This window comes from Phascolarctos cinereus, unplaced genomic scaffold (genome assembly GCF_003287225.1).
Source record: "Phascolarctos cinereus isolate Bilbo 61053 unplaced genomic scaffold, phaCin_HiC Scaffold_726;HRSCAF=1367, whole genome shotgun sequence".
Classification (NCBI taxonomy): Eukaryota; Metazoa; Chordata; class Mammalia; order Diprotodontia; family Phascolarctidae; genus Phascolarctos; species Phascolarctos cinereus.
This window is the reverse complement of record NW_027556098.1, coordinates 351,746,784-351,770,873: the sequence shown is the minus strand read 5'-3', so window position 1 is coordinate 351,770,873 and position 24,090 is coordinate 351,746,784. Positions and strand designations below refer to the sequence as shown.

Genomic DNA, 24,090 nt, shown 5'->3' with positions numbered 1-24,090 from the left:
CGAAGTGATGCGACCTGCCCAGCACCAGGGGATCAGAATTAAAGTTCCTGAAGTGGGTGGAAGCCAAAGAGAGAACTATGAGAGAGGTAGAATCTGTAGTTAAGAAATAAAAGATGAGGGCTATGTAGGAGCCAGGGAAGATGACAGACTGAAAGAATTAAGAGGTGAGAAGACATGAGATATTAGGATGGGGTTAATAGACATTTATGTAATGTTAAAGTTCTTAACTTGGAGCCTGTGAACTTAAAAAAAATATTTTGATAACTATATTTTAATACTGTTGGTTTCCTTTGTAGCCCTATATAATTTTTGTGCATTTATAAATATTATTTTGAGAAGGGGTCCACAGGCTTAACTAGATTTCAAAAAGACGGAAAAAAAGATTAGTAACACCAATATAGACTGAAGGAGAAAACCAGAAATGAGTTGTCCCCTAAAATGGACCTGGTCATTCATTTAAGGTGGAGGACCTGTGAACCTGGCTTGGCCACTTAGAATCTGTGTGACTCTGAGTAAGTCACTTAACCTCACTGAGACTCAGTTACCTTATTTGTAGAATGAGAAGGTTGGGCTTATTGTGCTACAAGCTTTAAACAATTGATCCTATGATATCTTAGCCTAAATGGTAAATAATCTGTCTATAAATTGTGTGATTTGTAGTAATTTAATGGTTTCCCTCACCGATGCAGGTCTCAGAGCATGCTGCTAACATGACAACTTGCAGGGAGAAAATGAAAAATAAAAGGGAGACCTATGTTCCTGGGACAATAGGTATAACTGGATGCATGTATTGAGAGCCATGGACTATAATTAAGCAGAAAGGCAAGTCAGCTCTGTTAATAGAAGGACTACAAAGAACAGCCAAGGGAGGAGACGATGGGAAAAATGGTACCTATCAGAGTCTAAAGCTGAGGAATTCTGCTAAAGTTAAGGAGCCAAAGTGCAAGGAGAGCCATGGAATCATTTCCTTTAATACTTGGTCCAAACTCAAACTGTATTCTGAAATCTTAGCTCTTTTTCTTCTAGAAGCTTGAACAATTTCACCCTGGGAAGGACTGACACCCTGTGTATTCCTAGATAAGACATGATGGCTCTTGCTTATTAACCAACCCTCACTGAGTCTTAGACCCATACACCATTATGTGGTCTAATACCAGTTTCTCTCCCTTCCTTCTGACTGGATTCCCAGGCCTGGAGGCAGTTCATCACTGGATCTCCATACCCTTCTTTGTTGTATACTTTTCTGTGATTCTTGGCAATGGCACCCTCCTCTTTCTAATCAAGGATGACCATGGCCTCCATGAGCCCATGTACTACTTCCTGGCCATGCTGGCAGCCACAGACCTTTCAGTGACCCTAACCACAATACCCACAGTGCTGGGGGTTCTGTGGCTAGGTCAGAGGGAGATTCAACTTCAAGTCTGTTTCTCCCAGGCCTACTTCATCCATTCTCTCTCTATAGTGGAATCAGGGGTCTTACTTGCCATGGCCTATGACCGTTTCATTGCCATTTGTAACCCACTAAGATACAGGTCTATCCTTACCAACTCCAGGGTGGTGAAAATTGGGATTGGGGCATTGCTGAGGGGCTGCATCTTAGTAGCACCCCCAATTGTCCCACTACATTGGTTCCCTTACTGTCATTCCCATGTCCTCTCCCATGCCTTCTGCCTCCACCAGGATGTCATCAAACTAGCCTGTGCAGATATCACTTTCAATCGCATCTATCCTATGGTTCTGGTTCCATTTACCTTCTTCCTGGACTCTCTGATCATCCTTTTCTCCTATATACTAATTCTGAAAACAGTTATGTGCATTGCCGCTAGACAGGAGCGGACCAAGGCCCTAAACACCTGCATCTCCCACATTTGTTGTGTCTTAGTTTTCTATGTCACAGTGATTGGTTTGTCTCTCATTCATCGATTTGGGAAACATGCCCCACATGTGGTCCACATCACTATGAGTTATGTCTATTTCCTCTTTCCCCCATTTATGAACCCAATCATCTACAGTGTGAAGACTAAACAGATCAGGAATGGTATCCTCCACAAGTTCTCTCTGCCCAGATTCAGGGCTTAGCCTTTGTTCAGTGGTACACCTCCTGGGGTATGGACTTCTGAGAACTGAATGTCATGGCACTTGCAGTGGACTGGCACAGGAATCTATTCACCTTAGACTGCATAGTCATTGAAAAGACCCCGTAGGCATCGTTTTGAACTTCATTTAGGGATCAATAAGTCCATTCCCACATTCTGAATGCATGAAATAAAACATATCAGTTGTGGACTTAGATCTGTAATATCTTCAATCATTTGATATCTGGGAGGAAATAGGAAACAGAAGATCCAAGTGTAAATATGTTGGACTATAATGGAGCAACCTGGATGACAATTAGACAATAAGATCCTCCCATTCTCCCAAATTGTGCCTCCTACACACCTCCATCCATCTCCCAGACATTTAAACAGTGCTATATCAACATTCCCTTGTGGCCATATGAGAGGTGGAATGGGCATGGATGATCACATTTAGTGGAATTCAGGGGAGAATCCAATTATCTCCTCTAGGTTGGGCGGATCTTTAACTATACTCTCTCTCTTTGATTCCTTTTCAGCCTCAGTCACCCACATTCCAACCCAAGACACTGATTCCATACTTTTCAGAACCCACCAAGCCTTAAGGTAGGGAAAGTATTGGCTTTTAGAGCACAGATTGGAGTCTGAATCCTGACCACTGTTCTATATCTCTTTGCCTAGCCTTATTCCCTTCCCATCTCCCTCAATACCTAGGATTAATGACAACCACATCAATAGGGTGTTCAAATCTATGTAGCACCTGGGAAAGAGGAGGATACATCTGCCCCAAGGTCTGGGCCTGTGTCTTTTTCACTGTACCAGAAGCTTCCAAGAGGAAGGGCCCTACATCTCCTCATCGTGGGGCAAGACCTTCAGATCAATTTCTGTCCAATTTCCCCAAAGTGCTTGGTAGAGGGTTTTACATGCAGAAGATTCTCAATTATTGGTTTTTTTTCCCCCTACTGTTTCTAAACTTCTCTGAGTCTGTAAAACATTTAGGACATTACTGAAGAATTCATGTGTGTTAGGGGAGTTTGAAGGTGGAGGGGAGGGGGTTTGGATTCCCAATTCCCTTTCAGAAGCCCACCATTAAAAAATTCTTCAAGTTGAAATAAGATTTAACTATTAGAGCTAGTAGCAACAAAAATAAAAATTCTTTTTAGGTCCTTAAAATTAAGAAGTTACAAGTCCATTATCTCATTTCAATAATAAACAATATTTTGTTAAATTACTGTTCTGAATATTGTTCTGAGTTTGCTGTTAATTGGAAACACCTGGTATCTGACCTTAAGAAGAAATCTAGTCTAGTGAAGGGGAGGAGATACACACACACACACACACACACACAGATATTTGTAGCATAGAACATCAAAACATGAGTGTACAATGAAGGAACAAAGTGCTATGAGAATTCTGCTTAGCAGAACATTCGAGCATACAGTTAGCACTAAGTAAATGGTTATTGACTGAATAAGTTCATACAAGATAGCCTCATTTACTTTTTTTTTTTACAAGAATACTGTACCAGGAGATTGGAAGTGATCTGTTAACTATTATATACTATTTTAAATAACTAATAATTTACATTTACCTAGCATGTTAATATTTACAGAAGGTTTTCTCACATCAAAGTTATAAGAAATAGTGCAGGGATTATTATCTTCATGTTTACAGATGAGGAAACTGAAATTAAGTGATTTTCCAATGGTCATACATGTACAGTAGTAATTCTAGGTTGGTATCTAAACCCAAAACTTTGGAATCCAAGTCCAGCATCCTATCCATCATGTCTTGACACCTCTGATATAGTCAAAGCATTTGACAACCTCTTTCATGCTATTATTATGATGAGTTGGAGTATAATTAAGTGGGCTTGAAGAATGAAATACTTGGTCCCTAAGTAGAGGAACAGAATCACAGAATTTTCAGATTTGAAGGATACTATTATCACCATTTAATCTAGGGTTTCTTAACATTTTTTGTGTCATGAACCCATGTGGCCATCTGGTAAAGCCTTTGGGCCCCCTTCACAGAATCATGTTGTTGCTGTTTTTTTAATTTATGATTTGAAGAAATGTCAAATTTCATTTAGAGGACAGTAAAAATAAAGATAAAACTTTTTTTCCCATTCAAATTCTCAGACCCAGGGTTTGAGGGGAAGATGTCTATGAACCCCAGATTAGCAATTCCTGGTAGAGGGTTTTACATATATCCTAAAGAGGATAATGATGGCACCTACCTCTCAGGGTTGTTATGAGGATGAAAGGAGATAATAACTTTAAAGTGCTTAGCACAGTGCCTGACACAGTAAATGCTATATAAATGTTGTTGTGACTCCAATTCATACCTGAAAAAAATTCCTCTATTTGGTAAGTAGTAACAATTACTTTGCTTAAAGACTTCAAGTGAAGGGGAATCCAATGCCTCTCTAGGAAGTATGTTATACTTTCAGACGATTTTAATAGTTAAGAAGGTAGGGTGTGTGTGTGTGTGTGTGTGTGTGTGTGTGTGTGTGTGTGTGTGAACCTGTTTTCCTCTACAAAACGTCCACTCATTGCTTCTGTTTTCTGTCATGTGGGGTCAAACAGAAAGTGTAATTCTTCTCCTCCAAATGATTACCCTTTAAATACTTTAACATAGTAATTATCCTCTTCCTCCCTTCATTCTTGTATTTTTGGTCTCAGATAAACATCCCCAGTTTTTTTCAATGAAACCTCTTATGATGTAGACTTAAGGTTGCTTAGTACTAGTTATTCTCTAGTTAATCAAAGTATTTCCTGAATCATGATGTCCAAATACTCTTGATGTGGTCTGACCAGGGAAGATCATGGTGGGACAATCACTTCCTTATTCCTCAATTTTTCTTCCTCTCTTAATGGAGATATTTAGCTTTCCTACTAGAATCACATTTCCTTTCTTAACTGACATTGCCTTGTTGATACAGATTGAGTTCACTGTCATCCCCAGATTTTTATTTTTTCAAAGATGAACTGTAATCTAACCAAAATATTGTACTTTGTAGGTTTATTTTTTGAAGCCAAATATAACATTTATGCCTTAAATTTCACTTTAAACTGTCATTCTTTCTAACAGAGTGTTAATCATCTTTTTTCAGCTTTGCATCATTTACAAATTTTATGAGTATGTCATCTATGCCTTTATCCAAGTAACTGATAAAATATTCAATAACACAGGGTCAAACATAGATTTGGGGTGGGGGAGGGGCTCCATTGGAAATCTCCCTTCTAAGATAATTTCAAGTAAGTAATGATGATTCATTTATGTGGCCATTCAACAAGTTTTGAAACCATCTAACTTTATGATTGTCCAAATCATACTCTCCTATATTTTCCACAAGAATAATCCAAGACACTTAAAAATTAATAAACTTGTATAGCAACAAAATAACACATTTCCTACATATTTCTCACTTATTTACAAATATATACACCATAAGTGGGGAAAATGGGCACAAATTGGGAAGAGAACAAGATAGATGAGCTTCCTATCTCTCACAAGCTGATTTTCCTGTAAAATTTTAGTTATTGAGCTTCTACCTATCATTGTTCTAAACTTGAAATCTTATTTATGATGAAAATACTACTAATTTTGAGCCTATTTTTTAATTGATTCTATTCCATATCACCCCTAATATGTTGTAAAATTACCTAAGCCATGTTTCTTTGTCTCTGAGTTTAAGTTCAGGAGTTGAGCTATCCTCTCTGAGCTAAATTGTTCCATAAATCACCTTTAGTCAAAGACACATACTTTTATACATTTTACTGCCCACATACAATTAAGAGAGATCTGTTATCTCCTTAACAAGCCTTGCAAGATGCAATGGGCCTCAGAAAGTTCTTAACTTCTTCTTAACTCTGTAATGCTGGCTGTCCTTCAAGAAAGTCTGATCCGTTGTCGTTGACTGTAACTAGCCATATAGGTGGACATCACCAATGAGCTTTCCATAGAAAGAAGATGAAAGGAGGGGTTATTGATAGTACTGCATTTCTGACTTCCACCTGATTATATTGTTTTCCATCATCTATGGTACTTTAGACTTTGTAACCAATCATATTATTTTCCATCTGTGATACTTTTTGGTTTTTTGTTCTCTTGTACTTCCCAGTAAGCTGGAATTGTTGAAGAACAAAGAACTGGAGAACATTCAGAAGAAGGAAATCAGAACAGCCTCATATTTGTGCCAAAGTGTTCAAGGAACTGGGACATTTAGCCTAAAGCATAAAAGACAGGATTCAACTCAAAAGCAGTCTTCAAATTTTTGAAAGCTAGTCATAAGGAAGAGAGATTAGACTTTTTCTATTTAATCTCAGAGAGGAGAATTAGGGTCATTGATGGAAGTCACTGAGGCAAATTTAGGCCTGAAGTAAGAATAAACTTACTAATTAAATGGGGCTGGAAAAAAGGGGAATGAACTACTACTAGGGTTCTCCAAGTGTTGCTGGATGACAGTCAATCTCATTGGTTTAGTTTTCTTCCAATGTCATTTTCAACTCATATTCTGTGAATTTATTGCAGTGGTCTAGGTAAATGGTGCTAAGGACCTAAAATTCCCACCTCCCTCTATCCCCCATCCAATGCTCACCAAAAAGGATCCCGAGTACCATCCTTCTTTAGGAAGTCTTTCTATATTTTTCTGAATAATGTTTTATTATTTTCCAAATTACATGAAAAAATAATTTTTAACATTTGCTTTTTTAAAAAAAATTTGAGTTCCAAATTCTCTCCCTCCCTTTCTCCCTCCCCTTTCATATCCCTGAGACAGTAAGCAATTTTATATAGATTATATATATGCAATTAGGCAAAACATATTTCCATAATAGTTGTGGTGTGAAAGAAAACACAAACCAAAAAAAAACCACCACGAGAAAAATAAAGAAAGTGAAAAGTTATATGTTTCGATCTGCATTCAGACTCCATTAATTCTTTCTCTGAAGGTGGATAGCATTTTTCATCGTGAGTCCTTTGGAATTGTCTTGGATCATTATATTACAGAGAATATCTGAGTTATTCACCAATGATTGTCATACAACAGTGCTGTTGCTGTGCATGTTGTTCTCCTGGTTCTGTTCACTTCACTTTGCATCATTTCATATGTCTTTCTAGGTTTTTCTGAAGACATCTTGCTTATTGCTTCTCATTACATTACATTCATATACCACTTGCATTACAATTCCATTACAATCACATACCACTACTTGTTCAGCCATTCCTTAATTGATGGGCATCCCCTCAATTTCTAATTCTTTGCCACACAAAAAGAATTGCTATAAATGTTTTTTGCACAAATAGGTCATTTGCTCCTTTTAAAAAAATCTCTTTGGGACACAGACCTAGTAGTGGTATTGCTGGAACAAAGAGTATGCAGAATTTTACAGTCCTTTGGGCATAGCTCCAAATTCCTCTCCAGATTAATTGATCAGTGCCCAACTCCACTAAAAGTGCATTAGCACCCCAATTTTTCTACATCCTCTAAACACTTATCATTCTCCTTTTCTGTCATATTAGCCAATATGATAGGGGTGAGGTGGTACCTCAGAACTGTTTTAATTTGCATTTCTCTAATCAATAGCATTTTTATATGACTATAGAAAGCTTTGATTTCTTCATCTGAAAACTGCCTGTTCTTATCCTCTGACCTTTTATCAATTGGAGAATGAAGCCTTTCTACATCAATTGAAAGAGAGAGAGAGAGAGTGATTTTGCCATATTTGAGTATTCACTTACTTTGACATGCTCCATCAACAACTTTTATCTTATGAATCTCTAATTCATAGGTTCTGAATTATTCATGTACATTGTTGTAGATGACACAGTTTTCCTTAATAAGTAGGAGTCTCAGTCAACACCTGAAAAAAGATTGGAAACCAAGGTGTCCAGTACATTTGATGATGCTCTGAATGCTCTGGAGGCCAGTAGAGGACACATACATAAGACCATGGCAGAAGTGGGGGTTTCATCAATGTTGGATCTCTTATTGGCTCATTATCATACCCTTCTATTCTAACAACTGTAGCAAGAAAAGCAGATCCTGGAAAAGGCTCTTCTCTTGTTCAATGAAAACAGTATTATTTTTGCACTGGTTTTAATCATGCTTAATTAGTATTAAGGGAAAAATAGATATTCTAAAATACTTTTGTTTGTGTGCAGTTCAACTTTAATTATACTGTGTAATGCATGCAATGATGTACTCATATAGAACATTGTTTCTTTTATTGAATAGAGACAAAAATTGCTGATAGAGTTAAAATGGTGAAATATGAAGTGTTAAAAACTAAAAAAAAAAAGTTTAGTCTGTCCTTAACTGGAGTCTCCAGATACTTGACCACATGACCCATCCTCCTGGGGACAGACTCAACTATAGCTTCCTCTGCACTCCACCCCAATTAGCAGTTTCTATGGTTCTACTTCCTTAGCTACAGATTTCAGGGCCCCACTTTTATGAGATATAAAGTCCTTGAATGATTCAGGGACTTCATACAATCCCATGATAATCCAAAGGAGGGCTATTTAAGTGATCTTGCCTTTTCCTGTCATTCCAAAAGAACATGGGAATCTCCATAAGATAAAAGGTACGTGAGAACAGGGGATATTGGGCAGGCACACAAGTGAGAGAGATGAGAAAGAAAGCAATAATATATGCCAGGATGTTGGATCCTGGGAATAGAAGTGGACACAACTAGATATAAAGAATGTGGACTGGGAGGGAGGCAAGACATGAGGATGAATCTGTTTGGAGATGTCTCACAATCCTAGCAATGACCTCAATATGTTCTCACAAACAGTGACTAGGTCATTGCTCAGTCTTTTCACTCCTTGTCTTGATAAAAGTTAAGGCCAAAAGGACTTCAGACAAAGTGAACAAGTAGAATTAAAGAAAAATAATAAAAGGCCATGCCACATCATTCAATAAGTTTTTCCTTTCCTTTCCTTGCCATCCCTTCATATCCTTTCTTTTTCCTTTTTCTCTGTTCAACAGTTCCCTGTACTAGATTCGCTGATAGACAAGCTGGTTCTCAAGAGCACTTGGTAAGCTCTAACATGGCATGTGGCAGTGGTAGGAATGCTGGGTTAGTGAAGTTAGGGAGTGAAGAGATGACAGAGCTCAGTTGCCCATTTTTCTCTCAGTATCCAGCAGTGAGGTCTATCTTTGGGGAAGTGTCATGGTGATAGTATCATAAAGGAGTCTAACAGATGATAACTCAGAGTAAGATCACCAGAAGCATGATGAAAGAATAGTTTATATCAAGAATGCCCCCAAAGTCTCAGTTCAGTTTTAATCTTTAACAACTTTGGAAGTATAAAAACATATAAAAGCATAAACATAAAAAATAACATTTGAAAGATGACTAAAAATTTGAAAATATTGATATATTTCTCATTTAAATTCAACATAACCATTGTTTTATGCTGTACAGAACTCTAGTAAAATTTCAAATTGTAGAAAAACTTTCCTCAGTTGCAGCTCAGTGAGTGAAAGAATTGCTTTCGTAATCTTAGACTTAATATCATCCAGGAAGCAAAGTTTTGGTATATACATGACAGTTCTGCTATGACTACGCAAGAAAAAGTTTAATGAAGGTAGATCAGGTAACCAAGGTAGACAAGCAAGAAGAGCTCTTCTACTCATCCACTGGTTTGAGAAAGGCTCATCCACACGCTGTCACACACAGAATACATAATTATAGGATGTTCCATCTTGGTGAAATTAAAATGGAAAATTTACTATTCGAAATCTACAAAGGTAAATAAGTATGTAAGAAATTTAATCTTTCAAGCAATGATTTTGTCAGTTTGTAACATTTATATTTTTGAAGTCACTGAAGCTTAAAACTGCACTAAGACTTGTGAGAGAGAGAGAGAGAGAGAGAGAGAGAGAGAGAGAGAGAGTCCTATGCCTCCACTAACTATCCCTGTGACTTCTCAGATCCAAACCATTCTCCCAAACCATTACTTTTCTGTATATGGTGTAAGCTCCTTCAAAGCAGAGTCTATTCTATTTTTAAGCATTTTATCCCTAGCATTTAGCACAGTATCTGGCACCTGGTAAGTGATTAATAACTTTTTCCATTCATTCATTTATAGGTAAGATACATTTGATAAAATTTATCTGTTATCTACCAACTACGTCATCTATCCATTTATTTCTCTAGCTTTCAATCTTTAGTTGTCATCTAGCTATGTATTATGTCATGTCATATCATGTCATATCTATCTATATCCACCATGTCCTCCTCAATACTGCAATGATCCATGATTCCATTGGAGTAATTACTTCTGTTTTTATGAGTTGCTACGGACAGTTGTTTGGTGAGGGGTATCTCCAAGCTTAGCTTGGCTTATGTTATAGAGCGTCCTCAGGGTCATACTCGAAGCCTTTGCAGCATTTCAGGCCTGCCATCTTTGTTTTCCTTCTAGCGGAGTGCAAAGTAATCTCTATGTCACAAAGAGACACCAGAGGAGTACTTTAGGAGGATACACATACATACTAAAATACACACAAACACATGTGTGAACACAGTGATTATAGGGTAGAATATGGATATAGGAGATTTTTTTAATTTGAGGATATTTGCAAAGACATAAAGAAAGGACTCCAAACCTCTGGGTTTTAGGCCAGATCTAGTCAGTCAGTCATTAATCATCACTTGGCTTGATTCTGAATTGTCTGTTCAAGGGAAAATGGAGCAGCAGGACATGAGTATAGACCCATATACAATGTCTCATTCAGGAACCTATTTTGATCATTGCTTCTTTGTATGTGTTGTGCATAGGCCTATATATGTTGTTTCTCTCATTAGAATGTAAGTTCTTTGAAAACAGGGACTATTTTGCCTTTGTCTTCATAACTCTAGTGCTTAGAGTGATGACTATCACTGTCACTGTTACTTCTATCAGTAAGTATATGTTTATTAAAAGCTTATTGTGTAGACGTATCTATGTTGAAATTAGTTAAAATTTATGCATGTGTGTATATTTGTATATAGAGTATATATGTGTATGTATACATACATATATACATATATATGTATATGATTTTTAACTTCATTTCAACTTTCAAATAGTACAAGTTATTTGGACTTGAGACTATTTGAGGGATATTGAGGGCATTACATAGCCAGGTTAAATGCTGAATTAGTGTATGTAGGAAGAGTGACAGAGGTTTGAAGGTACACTGCTAGTGTCCAGAATACAAGGCAGGACCTTAGGCATTGGACTGCCCACAGTTTCAATGATTAGTTTAGTGATTTGGAATATAATTTAACCGATGGGATGAATTTGGAGATTGATTTATGCAATGGAAGAGCCAAGAGTTTTCCCTTGGCTCCTAGGTATTCCTCCATCAGGCTTCATCTTTTCCTTTATTGACCTTTTACTTATTGTCTTTAATTTTTTGGAGGACCCTTTAACTAGTCCTGTGCTTCCCCCAAACCACTTTCCCTGAATATGGAGGTGTCTATGAAATGTATATACAAGTTGGTCATTAAAGTTGGTTTATTCTTGACTTCTTAGCCTAGAATTCTAACAGAAAATTTAAATTTAATCTCCCCAGTGGTCACATGACCTCAATGGAGATTGTATGTATCTTTTGAATTCCCTCCAAGTGGCAAAAGCAGACCCTGTGTCTCTTTCTGTTTCAAAAGCTGTGACTCCAACTATATTGTCCAGTCCTGTCTGAGAGATGTGTCCAGTTTTCTACTCATCTCGGGTGATAGGTTAGTGAAATACTTTCAGCACAATAATTGGATAACATTTTCCGGCCCAAATTAGCATTGATATCCATTTTCTAGGGTTCCTTTGATTATTTATTTCAGAGTAATCTGGGACAAGAGAAGGAAGGATATTAAAATCTTCCCAAAGTCCTAGAATTCTACTCCTATAATAGAGTATTTTGTAAATAGGACAACTATAGAGCAGATAATTCCCATAAAAATTAAGATGAACTTTATGTCATTGTAGAAAGAAATTGGACCTGGAGGTCCATACATTTATTATGCTGGTCATCACTAACACCTCTGAAGAGCCCTTCTACTTCATCCTTTCGGGTATTCCAGGTTTTGAGGCCATCCACATTTGGATCTCCATCCCCTTCTGCTGCCTATACATGATCTCCATCTTGGGCAATACCACCATCCTGGCTGTCATTCAGATAGAGCCCTCACTTCACCAACCCATGTACCTGTTCCTTTCCATGCTGGCACTAACTGACCTGGGCCTCACCCTCACCACACTGCCCACAGTCATGCAACTACTGTGGTTCAATGTCCGGGAGATCAGTTTTGAGGCCTGCTTTGCCCAGTTTTTCTTCCTTCATGGCTTCTCCTTCATGGAGTCCTCAGTGTTGTTGGCCATGGCTTATGACCGTTTTGTTGCCATCTGCCGCCCACTCCACTATGCCTCTATTCTCACAGAGAGTGTCATTGGCAGAATTGGGATAGCCATCATCATTCGATGTGTTTTGGCAGTGCTCCCCTCACTATTCCTGCTCAAACGTCTGCCCTTTTGTCACTCGCACCTCCTCTCCCATTCCTACTGCCTCCACCAAGACATGATCCGCTTGGTATGTGCTGACACTCGGGTCAACAGCTGGTATGGGTTTGGACTGGTATTGCTTATCATTGTGCTTGACCCCCTACTCATTCTGGTCTCCTATGGGTTAATCTTGCACAGTATCCTTGGCACTGCATCCCAGGCTGAGAGATTTAAGGCTCTCAACAACTGCCTGTCCCATATTCTAGCTGTACTCATCTTGTATGTGCCCATGGTAGGGCTGTCCATGGCTCATCGCTTTGCCCGGCATGCCCCGCCACTGGTTCATGTGATCATGGCCAATGTCTACTTGCTATCACCCCCTGTGATGAACCCCATTATCTACAGTGTGAAAACTAAGCAGATTCGCCAGGGAATCCTCCGCCTCCTTTATCGAGGGACGATGCACTAGGGATTAGGGTAAGAGGGCTATCAGACTACTTGGAATATATGGTGATGAGGTAGAACAGAGGACATAGCCAGCAAGTTATTAAAATACTGGGGTTGTGGGAAAATCCATGGCAATAGGAACCCCAATGTAGTGGTAAAAATAATTTTGTGAAATGACAGAAAGCATAAATGTCAGGAGGAAACTTTCTTTCCTAACACAAGAAAGATGTCCCTAGCAATATTTCAACAGAGTGGTCAATGACATGGAAATCTCCCAGAATTATGGTTTTGATCAGTGTAGAAGCCTCCCTGAGATAGGAGTAGTGCCTTTTATACCACACCATCATAGACTAAAGCTAGAAGGGACTTGAAAAGCCACCACGTCTAATGTCCTAATTTTTACAAATGAGGAACTGAGGTTAGGGAGTTAAGTCACGGGGAAAGTGAGTTATTTGTTTGGGAGACAGCTCAGCTATTGGCTCTTACACAGGTGATGTCACACAAGAGTTTAGCTCCTGGGTGTTGCACAGCACATAAGGACAAATAAGAGAATCCCAATGTATGAGTTCAAGCACAGAACACTATGAATCTTAAACTGAGATAGACCTTCTATTCAATCTCTGGTTATGTAAACAATTCTTCTTTAAAATTACTTGTTGGTTCCAATCCATCCCTTGAACAAAAGGATCTAGTAAGCGACATTTCCCCTAGGATAGGGTGGCAGACCCCTAGCAACAACATATAGATATCAACAAGTAGAAATCAGTGGAAATACAACTAGTAAGTTCTGTCTTTTTCTCACTTACCCCAGTGGACTCATCACTGTAGACTCAGGGATGCAATGTGATAGTAATACAGATTCATCACAAAATCCTGCCCTTGGTGAAAGGAATTTGCTGTGAAGGGAGGAAGAGGGACAAGGTTAAAACAATATCAAAACTTTTATCAGGCCTGGGCTTGATCTATTACAGGTATGATGAAACAGGATTATCTCAGTTCTATTTGATCCCAAGAAAACTTCATAAATGGCCTTGGAATGGCCAATTCATTCACTAAAACTCCACATTATTCAAGAGGTATCATACATAGGTCTTCACTCTAACAGTTAACAAACTTTTTTTTCTTTCATAAAACCATTACTGATGTTCCCAGATATATATCCATATGAAACTAACTAAAATTTAGGAGGTATTTAACAGCACTCCACGTGGGTAGCTCTTGACGATTTATCTTTTTTGGTTTATTTTTGACCCAAAGCCCATGCATTTGAAATTTTGATCAAATTAAAATGGTGGTTCCAAACTGCATACTGTTTGATTCAGCAATACCACTACTAGGTCTGTATCCCAAAGAGATCATAAAAAAGAGAAAAGGACCTGTATGTGCAAAAAAAATTTACGGCAGACCTTTTTGTGGTGGCAAAATAAATATTGGAAATGGAGGGGATGCCCATCGACTGGGTAATGGATGAAGAAGCTGTGGTATATGAAATAATGGAATACTATTGTGCATTAAGAAATGATGAGCAGGCAGATTTCAGAAAAACCTGGAAAGACTTGTACAACTGATGCAAAGTGAAATGAGCAGAATCAGGAAAACGCTGTACCCAGTATCAGTAACATTGTGTGATGATCAACTATGAATGACTCAGTTCTTAATAACACAATGGTCCATGACAAGTACAAAGGACTCATGAAGGAAAATGCTATCTACATCTACATAAGGAAATGATGGACTCTGAATGCAGATCAAAGCATACTATTTTCACTTTATTCTTTTTCATTTTTTTCCCTTTTGATCTGTTTCTTTTTTCACAACTGTGACTAATATATTTTACATGATAGCACATATAAAACCTATATCAAATTGCCTACCATTTTTGGAAAAGGGGAGGGGAGGTAAGGAGGAAGAAAAATTTGGAACTCAAAATCTTTTAAAAATGAATGCTAAAAATTGTCTTGACATGTAATTGGGGAAAAATAAAATACTATTTAAAAAAATAAAATGTGTGAATGTGCAAACTAAATTTAACCTTAGTGATGATGATAACCCTAAAACTTTTAAAATAATAAAAAATTGATCTAGGATAAAAATTATTAAAGTTTCTTGTTTCCATACACAAACATTCTTGCAGAGCTGATTTTTTTCCTTACTTTGAAAAAAATTAGATAAACATATAATTTAACCAAGTCTGAAAATTCTGGACAGGTAACCTGTTTTCACAGAACTTCTCGTGAATAATGAGACTTTCCAAAATCATTTGTACTTTTTTTTTTTGGTGAGGCAATTGGGTTAAATGACTTGCCCAGGGTCATCTAGCTAGTAAGTTCTAAGTGTCTGAGGCTAGATTTGAACTGAGGTCCTCCCAACTCCAAGGCTGGAGCTCTTTATCTACTGTGCCACCTCGCTGCCCCTGTACTTTTCCAAAAATCAACCTAATTCTTAACACAAGAAGTTTGGGATTGCAACATCTGTGAGATTCAGCAACAAACAAACAAATGAATGAATATATAGATAAATAAAATAATGTCTCCCCAAACCTCTGAGAGTAGTTTAGGTCAGCCAGTCATTTAGTCAACAAGCATTTATTAATGTTTGGGGAGGACTAGCACCTCTGGTGTGAGAGCCTTGCTGAGCCTTCAGGATTGCTCATCTACCTTTGGTGTCTACCTTCATGTGATACATGTAAGAGAGGAGCTAGAGGTAGAAGGCATCTTAGTGATCTCAGATATTGAGGAGAAGATCAGAAAGAGCTGTTACTGAATGGGCTTTTTTTTCAGTAAAATATGAGGCAAGTGTCTCTTCTGAGAAAGTGAAGGAGTGGGAGCTGTGGGAGATTTGAAGAAGAATAAAAATATTTGGAAAATCTGCTATTGTGAATACAGGGATGTTAAAGGATATCCTGGACCCTAAAAGCACAGTTGAGATTATGGAACATAAATCTGTAGTGGACCTAGTCAACACTATGTTGTGATTTTCTCCAGCTTCATTTAGGAGCAAGTGAAATAAACAGTAAGGGAAGGCAGGAGATGGTGATCGTAATCCAAGGTTGAAGCTTGGCAGGACATGTCCAATAATAGATTAAAGAAGAATAGGACTTGAGAGAAGAGGATAGTATAGAGTTAATTGGGTTACGAAGAGGTCAAGTTATAGAAGGGTGAAGAGTGTACCCAGGTGATGTCCTGGAGAAAAATCTAAGGATACGAGGGTTTAAATGTCATAGTGAGGATGAAGAACAGGATTTGAGGTTTCAAGGCAGGGGGAAGGGTAGAAAGACAACAGACTGACATAAGATCAGGGAATTTCAGAGTTCATAAACATCGAAGTTTGTGGGTAATATCAAGATTAAGGATATGGCCATCTTTGTGCAGCTGAGGTAGGGTGAAAGTGTAGGTTACATGAAATGAATAAATTGATGAAATGTGAGTTTAGGATGTGTGAGAAAGTATCAAATGCATGTTGCTTTCCCCTAGTATGGGGGCAAGAGTTGGGAAATAAAAAAAGACTGTGAGCCAGACATTAAATCATTGAGGAAAGAAGGAAAATGTTGTGGAGACTCATAGATAACATAATTGGTGATAAGTAAAGACTAAGTGAATCTCAAAGGAGCAGAGATGACTGAATAATGGAATCAGTGGGAGAGCCTGGATGTGGCAATGAGGAACAAGAAGTAATTCAGCTTCTCCTATGTGAATCAGCAATTCTGGAGTATGACTGAAAGTATAATCAGTGCTGGAAAGAATGACCAGGAAGTTAAGCCATCAAGAAGTATCAGTGCTAAAAGAGGGAAGGAAGGGAAAAGAAAAAGGTTTAAGATGAAAGCAAGTTTACTACACATGAATAGGTATACCTGGGAATACAGTGAACAGGGTGGGTAACTTTAGTGGAATTAGATGGGAGAGGAGGATTAGATTGAGGAGTGCTGGGAATAAGGGAGTAGGCAGTGGAGCTAGAAAGAAAGGGTTTTCAATAATGGAAGCCAAGGGTTCAGAAGCACTGGGAGGGTGTGGTAGGATGGGAGTGTATAAATGGTTTGGCCTCAAAGTGAAATCCTCTCAAAACATTAGGCACTGTAAATCTAGAGAGGTGTTGGAAGTTGGGAGTGGGACTAGCTCAATCAAGGGACTGGTGGAGGCAAAAGGGTGGGCTGGTATTTCCCTGGCAGTATCCAGTAGGAAATCACTTCAGAAGGAAGTCATCTGTGGGAAGACAATATTTCTGATCACCCCAACACAGTTAAAACAGTATAATGCCTTTCCACTCAACTCATTGTACAGAGTTAAACACTGATTACATGAATGCTTTTCTGTTACATAAAATTCAAGTTTAAAAAAATCATTATTTTTTTAAATTCTTGTGCCTCACAAACTGTTTCCCTCTCAAAGTAGATGTTTCTGAGGGAGAAGGGAAAGGAATGGAAATGAGTAGAAGAAATGGGCACTGTCTTTGGCCTGATATATTAGTACATCAATTCCATAAATCTCTACTTTAACAATCCAGGGAGCAGGGGATGGGGAAAGGTATACCAAGAATACCTCAACTAGAATATTTCAACACATACAAACAGCCAAAACTCATTCACAGTTAGGGAAACTGAAGGAATGAAGGTACCCTAGTATGAAATGTTGACTAAAATGTAAAGAATGGAGGCAGAGAGTATTAATTTAGTGATGATGGCAATGATCACTTTTATATTTCATTTTAAGGCCTACCTAACACTTTTTTCATGGCCAGAATCTACAAACTTTGATCAGGGAAAACTAGACAGTTTCATAAAACAAAACAAAACAAAAACCACACACATAAAAACAACAGATCCAGTAAATCTTAGAAAATTAAATGAGGTAAATTTATAGCAACTCAATGGCAATCCAAGTTTACATCAAGAGTAAGAAATTCATGGAACTTATTCAGTGGTGGCACAAACAAATGGTTTTAGAGGGTAGAGTCCACTGAATAAAAGACAAAGTCATAAGTGACTGAGAGTATTTTGTACATTAGAGGTTGCATTTCCTTTGGGACTTCTTGTGGTCTCATTCATAGACCCTAGCCTTCCTATCATTCCTGTGTAGTGCCTGAAACTCCAGTTATCCTGTTTCCTCAGGCACAAGTCATTCAGCTCCACCCTAGTGGAGGAGATCAAGGGACCAGCATTCTGCATCAATATCTAGATATAGGCAAGGACTCTATTCAGACTCTTAGAAGACAGCTACTAGACCAGTACTTCTAAACCAAACAGTCCTAAAGATGGTAAAATACCTAAATTCTCTCCCGTAACTGTTAATCATTTGTAGTTTCAGTGTGGTATCTGTGGTGTTTGAGGGATGAAGACTGGAACCATGCAACAGGAAGGTGAATTAAAGGTTTGGGTCAAAGTGAAAAGAAGATAAAAAAAGTCATCAGACATTGAAGAAGTAAGGACTATTCACAGTAAAAATGAAGGAGACTAATAACACTTTGCCATAGGTAGAAAGGTGTTAATTGTTATACCTGCTGGTGTGAAGTGCAAATCTAGATCATGCACTTGGAAAAGTACTAACAAAAAGTTAGAGACCCCCAACATTTTCACTATGGCTTTGGTCTGTGAGCCTAGATAATTAGAATAAATAGGGAGCCTTAGGGTGTTTCAGAAATTACTGCCTTCCCCCACCTTTCAGAGGACATAAGATGAGCAGAGAATAAATTTCCAGGGAGCTGAGACCCCTGAATCTTGGGGCAACACATCTGGGGAAGATGCACTCCAAGGAGTCATGAAAAAAGGGTGAAACTTTTAAAGATATCATTCACTGACCTATGTTAATGGACCGGTATTCACAAATCCAAAGAGCTGTCTTGGTGTTAAATTATGAAAGGAGTGGGCTTAGGACTCTTAAGGAGAAGGGACACATTTCCAACAAGAGGAGAAGAAAAAGCTTTGGAAGATAATGACTGATTCGGGGAGAGGGGGATAGTTCTTACTTTGAGACTTGGAGAGTCTGTGAAAGCAGAATGTGTTCCCCAAGAAGGAATATCTTCATGAGCTAAATTCTCTGTCCTTGTTTCCTATTCAGGTTCTTTTTGCACATTTTTTCTATCTATCAGAAACCCTCTATTCTTGGAGGGGAACAAAAAGTAGGGAGAAAGGAGGATACAGAATAGAGAGTTGAGGTGTAGGTAAAGAAAGGGTTCAGTATGAAGAGATCATGAGAAGGAACAGAAAATGGAGAGGGCAGAGGAAGGAGGGCAAAGAACTCTTTTTCTTTGTCATGAGTAGGAAGAGAAAGAAGTACTGAATGTAAATTTCGTAGAGACATTTAAGAGGAAAGTGAATAAATACATGGTTGTAAGGGTCCATAGAGACAATCTATTCCAACCTCCTCTTTTGACAGATGAGGCAATTTGGAGCCATGGTTTCCCAAAAACACAGGATACACTCAGTATATGAACCCAGGTCTTCTGACTCCAAATCCATTAAAATTTCTAGGGCACAATATTGTCTCTTCCTTAAAATTAGAGATGTTTCAAAATAAAACATAGGGCAGCTAGGTGAAGTAGTGTATAGAGTGCTGGGCCTGGAGTTATGAAGACCTGAGTTTAAATCCAGCCTCAAACACTTACTAGTTGTGTGACCCTGGACAAGTCACTTCACCATGTTTGCTTCTGCTTCCTCATTTGTAAATGGAGCTGGAGCAAGAAAATGGCAAATCACCCCAGTATCTTCACTAAGAAGACTCCAAAAGAGATGACAAAGAATTGAACATGACCCAAAACAACTAAAAGTGGAATGGACTGTCTAGGGAGGCTGTGTGTTCCTTTTTGCTGGAGGTCTTCAAATAGATGCTAAATGATTCCTTTTCAGATATATTGAAGGGGAGGAGTCTACTTAGGTAAGCATTGTAATAGATAACAATTGGGGTTCCTTTCAACTCAACATTTCTTTAATTCTTTGCAATGGAGGAAAGAGGAGAGGAAAGAGGAGGTTAATAGAAGGACAGAGCAAGGAAGAAGAGGAAGAATATTGAAAGGAAGGGGAGTTAAGGTTGGAACACAGCACAGGGAAATGACTCCAGAGTGTTTCTTAGTTCATAATTCATTCATTCATTTGCTCATTCATTCATTCTTTTGTTTGTTTTCTCATTTGACATTTTGATGAAACTTGCTTGCTGGGTCCAATGCTTAGAAGTACTGGGGAGAGACAGAGACATTAAAAAAAAAAAGATTTGAACCTGATATCAAGGAGCTTTAATCTAGTTGGAGAGTTAATATGCAAACAAAACTGCTATACAAAATTAAATATAAGTGCTAAAAACTGTTACAAACACTATAGGAGAGTTCAGAGGAATAAGAGAAAGCATTTCCCTTCACACATTTCAGGGTAAGCTACATGACAGATATGGTCTTGGAACTAGCCCTTGAGAGATGAATGGTACATATGCTTCAAATATAATAGGTACTAAATAAATGTTTATTGAACTGAGTTGAATCCATAGGTTCCTGAAGAAGGTAATTAGAGGGGCAATATAGAGGAGAAGATAATTACAAACACTAGTAAAAATATGAGCAAATACAGAAAATATCCAAAGAATACGAAAGAACATAGGTTGACTAGAGTGTATGGTCTATGAGTGGGAGTTATAGTTGATATGGTTGAAAGGCAGGTTGGAACCTCATTGTGAAGATCCTAGAATGCCAGAGAAAAGTGTATGTTTGTAGTGACAGTGTTTGAACAAGGAGTGATATGGTCATATGTTGCATTAAGAAAATTAATCTGACGGCATGCCCTGTATAGATAGAAAAAACACTGATTAAGTGCCTATTATGTGCTAAGCACTAGGATACAAAGAAAGGCAAAAGACAGTCATTGCTCTCAAGGGGCTCAGCAAATAACTGTGTACAAACCAGCTTTTTATACAGGATAAATTGGAGACAGTCAACAGAGGAAAGGTACTAGAATTAGGGGAAATTGGAAAGGATTCCTATAGGAGGTGGGATTTTAGTTGGGACTTTATGGAAGCCAGTGGAACTAGGAGTCAGAGATGAGGAGAGAAAGCATTCCTAGCAGGAGAACGGCCAGTGAAAATGTCCAGAATCTGGGAACTGATTGTTTTGTTCGAGGAACAACAAGGAAACCAATGTCACTGGATTTCAGGTTGCATAGTGGTGGTGGCGAAGAATGTAAGGCAGAAGAAAATTGGCAAGATAGGGAGGGGCTAGGTCAGGGGTGAGGAACCTGTGGGCTTGAGGACTCATGTGGCCCTCTAGGTCCTTGGATATGGCCTTTTGACTGAGTCCAAGTTTTACAGAACAAATCCTTTTATTAAGGAGATTTGTTCTGTGAAGTTTGGATTCAGTCAAATGGCTGCACTTGAGAATTTATAGGGACACATAGTCTTGAAGCTACACGTTATCCATCCCTGGGCTAGGCTATGAAGAGATATAAATGCCAAATAGGATTTTATACTTCCTCCTAAAGATGATAGGGAGCCATTAGAGTTTATTGAGTAGAAGGATAAGGTAGACAGACCCGTGCTTGAAGAAAATCACTTTGACAGCTAAGTGGAAGATGTTTTGGAGCTGGGAGAGCCTTGAAGAACAGATACCAATCAGTAAGCTATTTCAATATTTCAGGTATGAAGTGAGGAGGGCCTGCACCAAGGTGGTGGCAGTGTCAGAGCAGAGAAGGACAGACTCAAGATGTTATGAAGGTAAAATGGGCAGACCTTGGCAACAGATTGGATGTGGGATGTGAGAGAGAGCTAGAGATTGAGGATTCCTAGTTTTAGAGCCTGGTGACTGGGATTATGGTATCCTTGGCAGTAATGAAGAAATTAGGGAGAAGGGTAGGTTTAGGTGGAAAAATAATGAGTTCAATTTTGGACATATTGGGTTTAAGATGGCTATGGAACATTCAGTTTGAGATGTCTAATAGACAGTTGATGTGAAACTAGAGATCAGCAGAAAAATTAGACCTGGATAAGTAGATTTGGGAATCATCAGTAGAGGGATAATAATTAAATTAGTGAGTTATAATCAAAACGGTGCTGGATTCGGAGTCAGAAAACTTGGTATTCAATTCTAATTCTACTTATTATCTACAAGACTATGGGCATGTAAATACTTTGGATCTCAATTTTTTCATCTACAAAATAAAGTAAATGAACCAGATGATCTCTAAGGTGACTTTCAGCCTTGGGTCCCATATAATGTTTATTTCTCTCCTTTATCATGAAGAGAGAGTATTCATGAGAGTTGCTTTCTATTTAGAGAAAGAGGGGATCTGCCCCAAAGTCGTGGTAGAAAGAAATGTGGCGGAATTAAGCTTTAGGGAGTAGGGAACAGGAGAGTAAGGTGCCCAGCAGGAAAAAAAAAAAGTAGGGAGAGGCACAAGGAAAACTATGAGAACATTTCTTATAGTAAGAGCTAGGAGATTAAATTCAATATACTCAATTAGGCAAAAAATTATCAAATACATACTATTGAAAAGAAATATACTGGGTACTATGGAAGATACAAAGGTCTGGTATGACTATCATTCTCTCAGAGAACTTAGAGTCCAGAATTTTACAATAAATATGTTAGAGAGATTGAAAATGAAATAATTGAGATCAGAGTCCATTACTGATATGGCCACCAATTAAAAAAATACAGCATTTGTCAACCTCCGTGTCTAGCTAGTTTCTTAGCCATCTATGGAAAGAATTCCCATTTTAACATACTTGACAAGTACAAGGTGAATGAAGGAAGATTTCCTATAAGAGATTTTATTTGAACTAAGCTTTAAAGGATATGTCAATAGCTGTAGGAGTGGAACTGGGATGAAAGATCATCCCATATAGCCCAGTCTGAGCAAAGATGTAGAGAGGGAAAAGTACAGTGCATGTACTGGAGTGGAAAAATTTTTATCTAGAACAGAGTGTATTAGAAGGGAGTTCTTAGAATTATACATGTACTAAGAGACTATGGATGATGGAAAGGAGGTAGTAGGAAGGGGAATGGAGGGAATGAACATTTATACATGTTCCAAATAGGAAAGCCAGTATACCAAAAAGCACAGTAGACTGGGCTAAGAGATGGGTGAACTTCACTAGAGTGGACTGATTAGATTAGGGATGAGGGAGTAATATAGGCATGTCATTTTTACCTAAGGTTGGTAAGGCCAGATGGTTGGTACAAGGGGATCAGTAGAATAGGAGTTGGTTTATTGTGGCATGCTTTACTGATACAGATCTTTTGGAATTATTATAACTGAGTTTGTAATAGAATTTGTAATGCTATGTGCTCTTTTGGTTTGTGCCAACAAACAGGACTGTGCTGAACCTTTTACAAATATAATTTCATTTGATTCTCATAACAGGTACTGCTTTCTTTATTTTATAGTGAGGAAATTGAGACAAAGAAAAGTTTGATCACATATTGGATGACAGAATCAGGATCCGAAAATATTTTACCAGGCTAGGACCATGAAGAGAGTTTAATAAGATGAAATATAATATGAATACACATATATCTTTATCACATCTTATACTTGAAGCATGAATTTCACAAAGGCAATATAAAGGAAGCATAATTAGACAATATTTCTCTTGGAAAAGATCAAGGGACCTTAGTAGACTACAAGGGATTTTAGTAGATTAAAGGTTCAATATAAGGTGAAAAAAAATAATGATATAGTAGCTCCAAGGGTTAATCAAATTTTAGGCTGCATGATGAAGAAAGGTAAGAGTGCTCACATAGAAAGAGGTGAGAATTCCACTATACACTTCTCTGGTCAGATCATGTCTGAGGTGTTGCATTATGTTCTAGGTACCATATTTTTTTTAAAAGAAGATATTGCTAATCAGGAGAGTGACCATAGGAATTTGACCAGCATGATGATAGATCTTGACATTATGCCTCATGAGGAATAGTAGAAAAGAATGAGGATGTTGAGTCTGGAATAAAGAAGATTTAGGTGGCACAGTCAGTGTCTTTAGCAGGGTACAGGTACAGGCAACCTATTACAGTATTAAGAGCACTAGCTTTGGACTCTGAACATCTAGATTTAAATCCTGATTATAATACTATTGTATAATGTTGGGCAAGTTATGTAAACCCTACA

The 24,090-nt window shown here is 38.1% G+C and overlaps 2 protein-coding genes across 2 annotated transcripts; both read left to right on the top strand.

Annotated features, from left to right (window-relative positions):
- The first annotated feature begins 1,140 nt into the window (after nucleotides 1-1,140).
- Nucleotides 1,141-2,079, top strand: LOC110195220 (olfactory receptor 51B5-like). The gene has a single exon (XM_020967852.1). It carries the CDS (start codon nucleotides 1,141-1,143, stop codon nucleotides 2,077-2,079), a length of 939 nt encoding a protein of 312 aa, XP_020823511.1.
- A 10,008-nt stretch (nucleotides 2,080-12,087) lies between these two features.
- LOC110195258 (olfactory receptor 51Q1-like) lies at nucleotides 12,088-13,035 on the top strand. The gene has a single exon (XM_020967917.1). It carries the CDS (start codon nucleotides 12,088-12,090, stop codon nucleotides 13,033-13,035), a length of 948 nt encoding a protein of 315 aa, XP_020823576.1.
- Nucleotides 13,036-24,090: the final 11,055 nt, after the last annotated feature.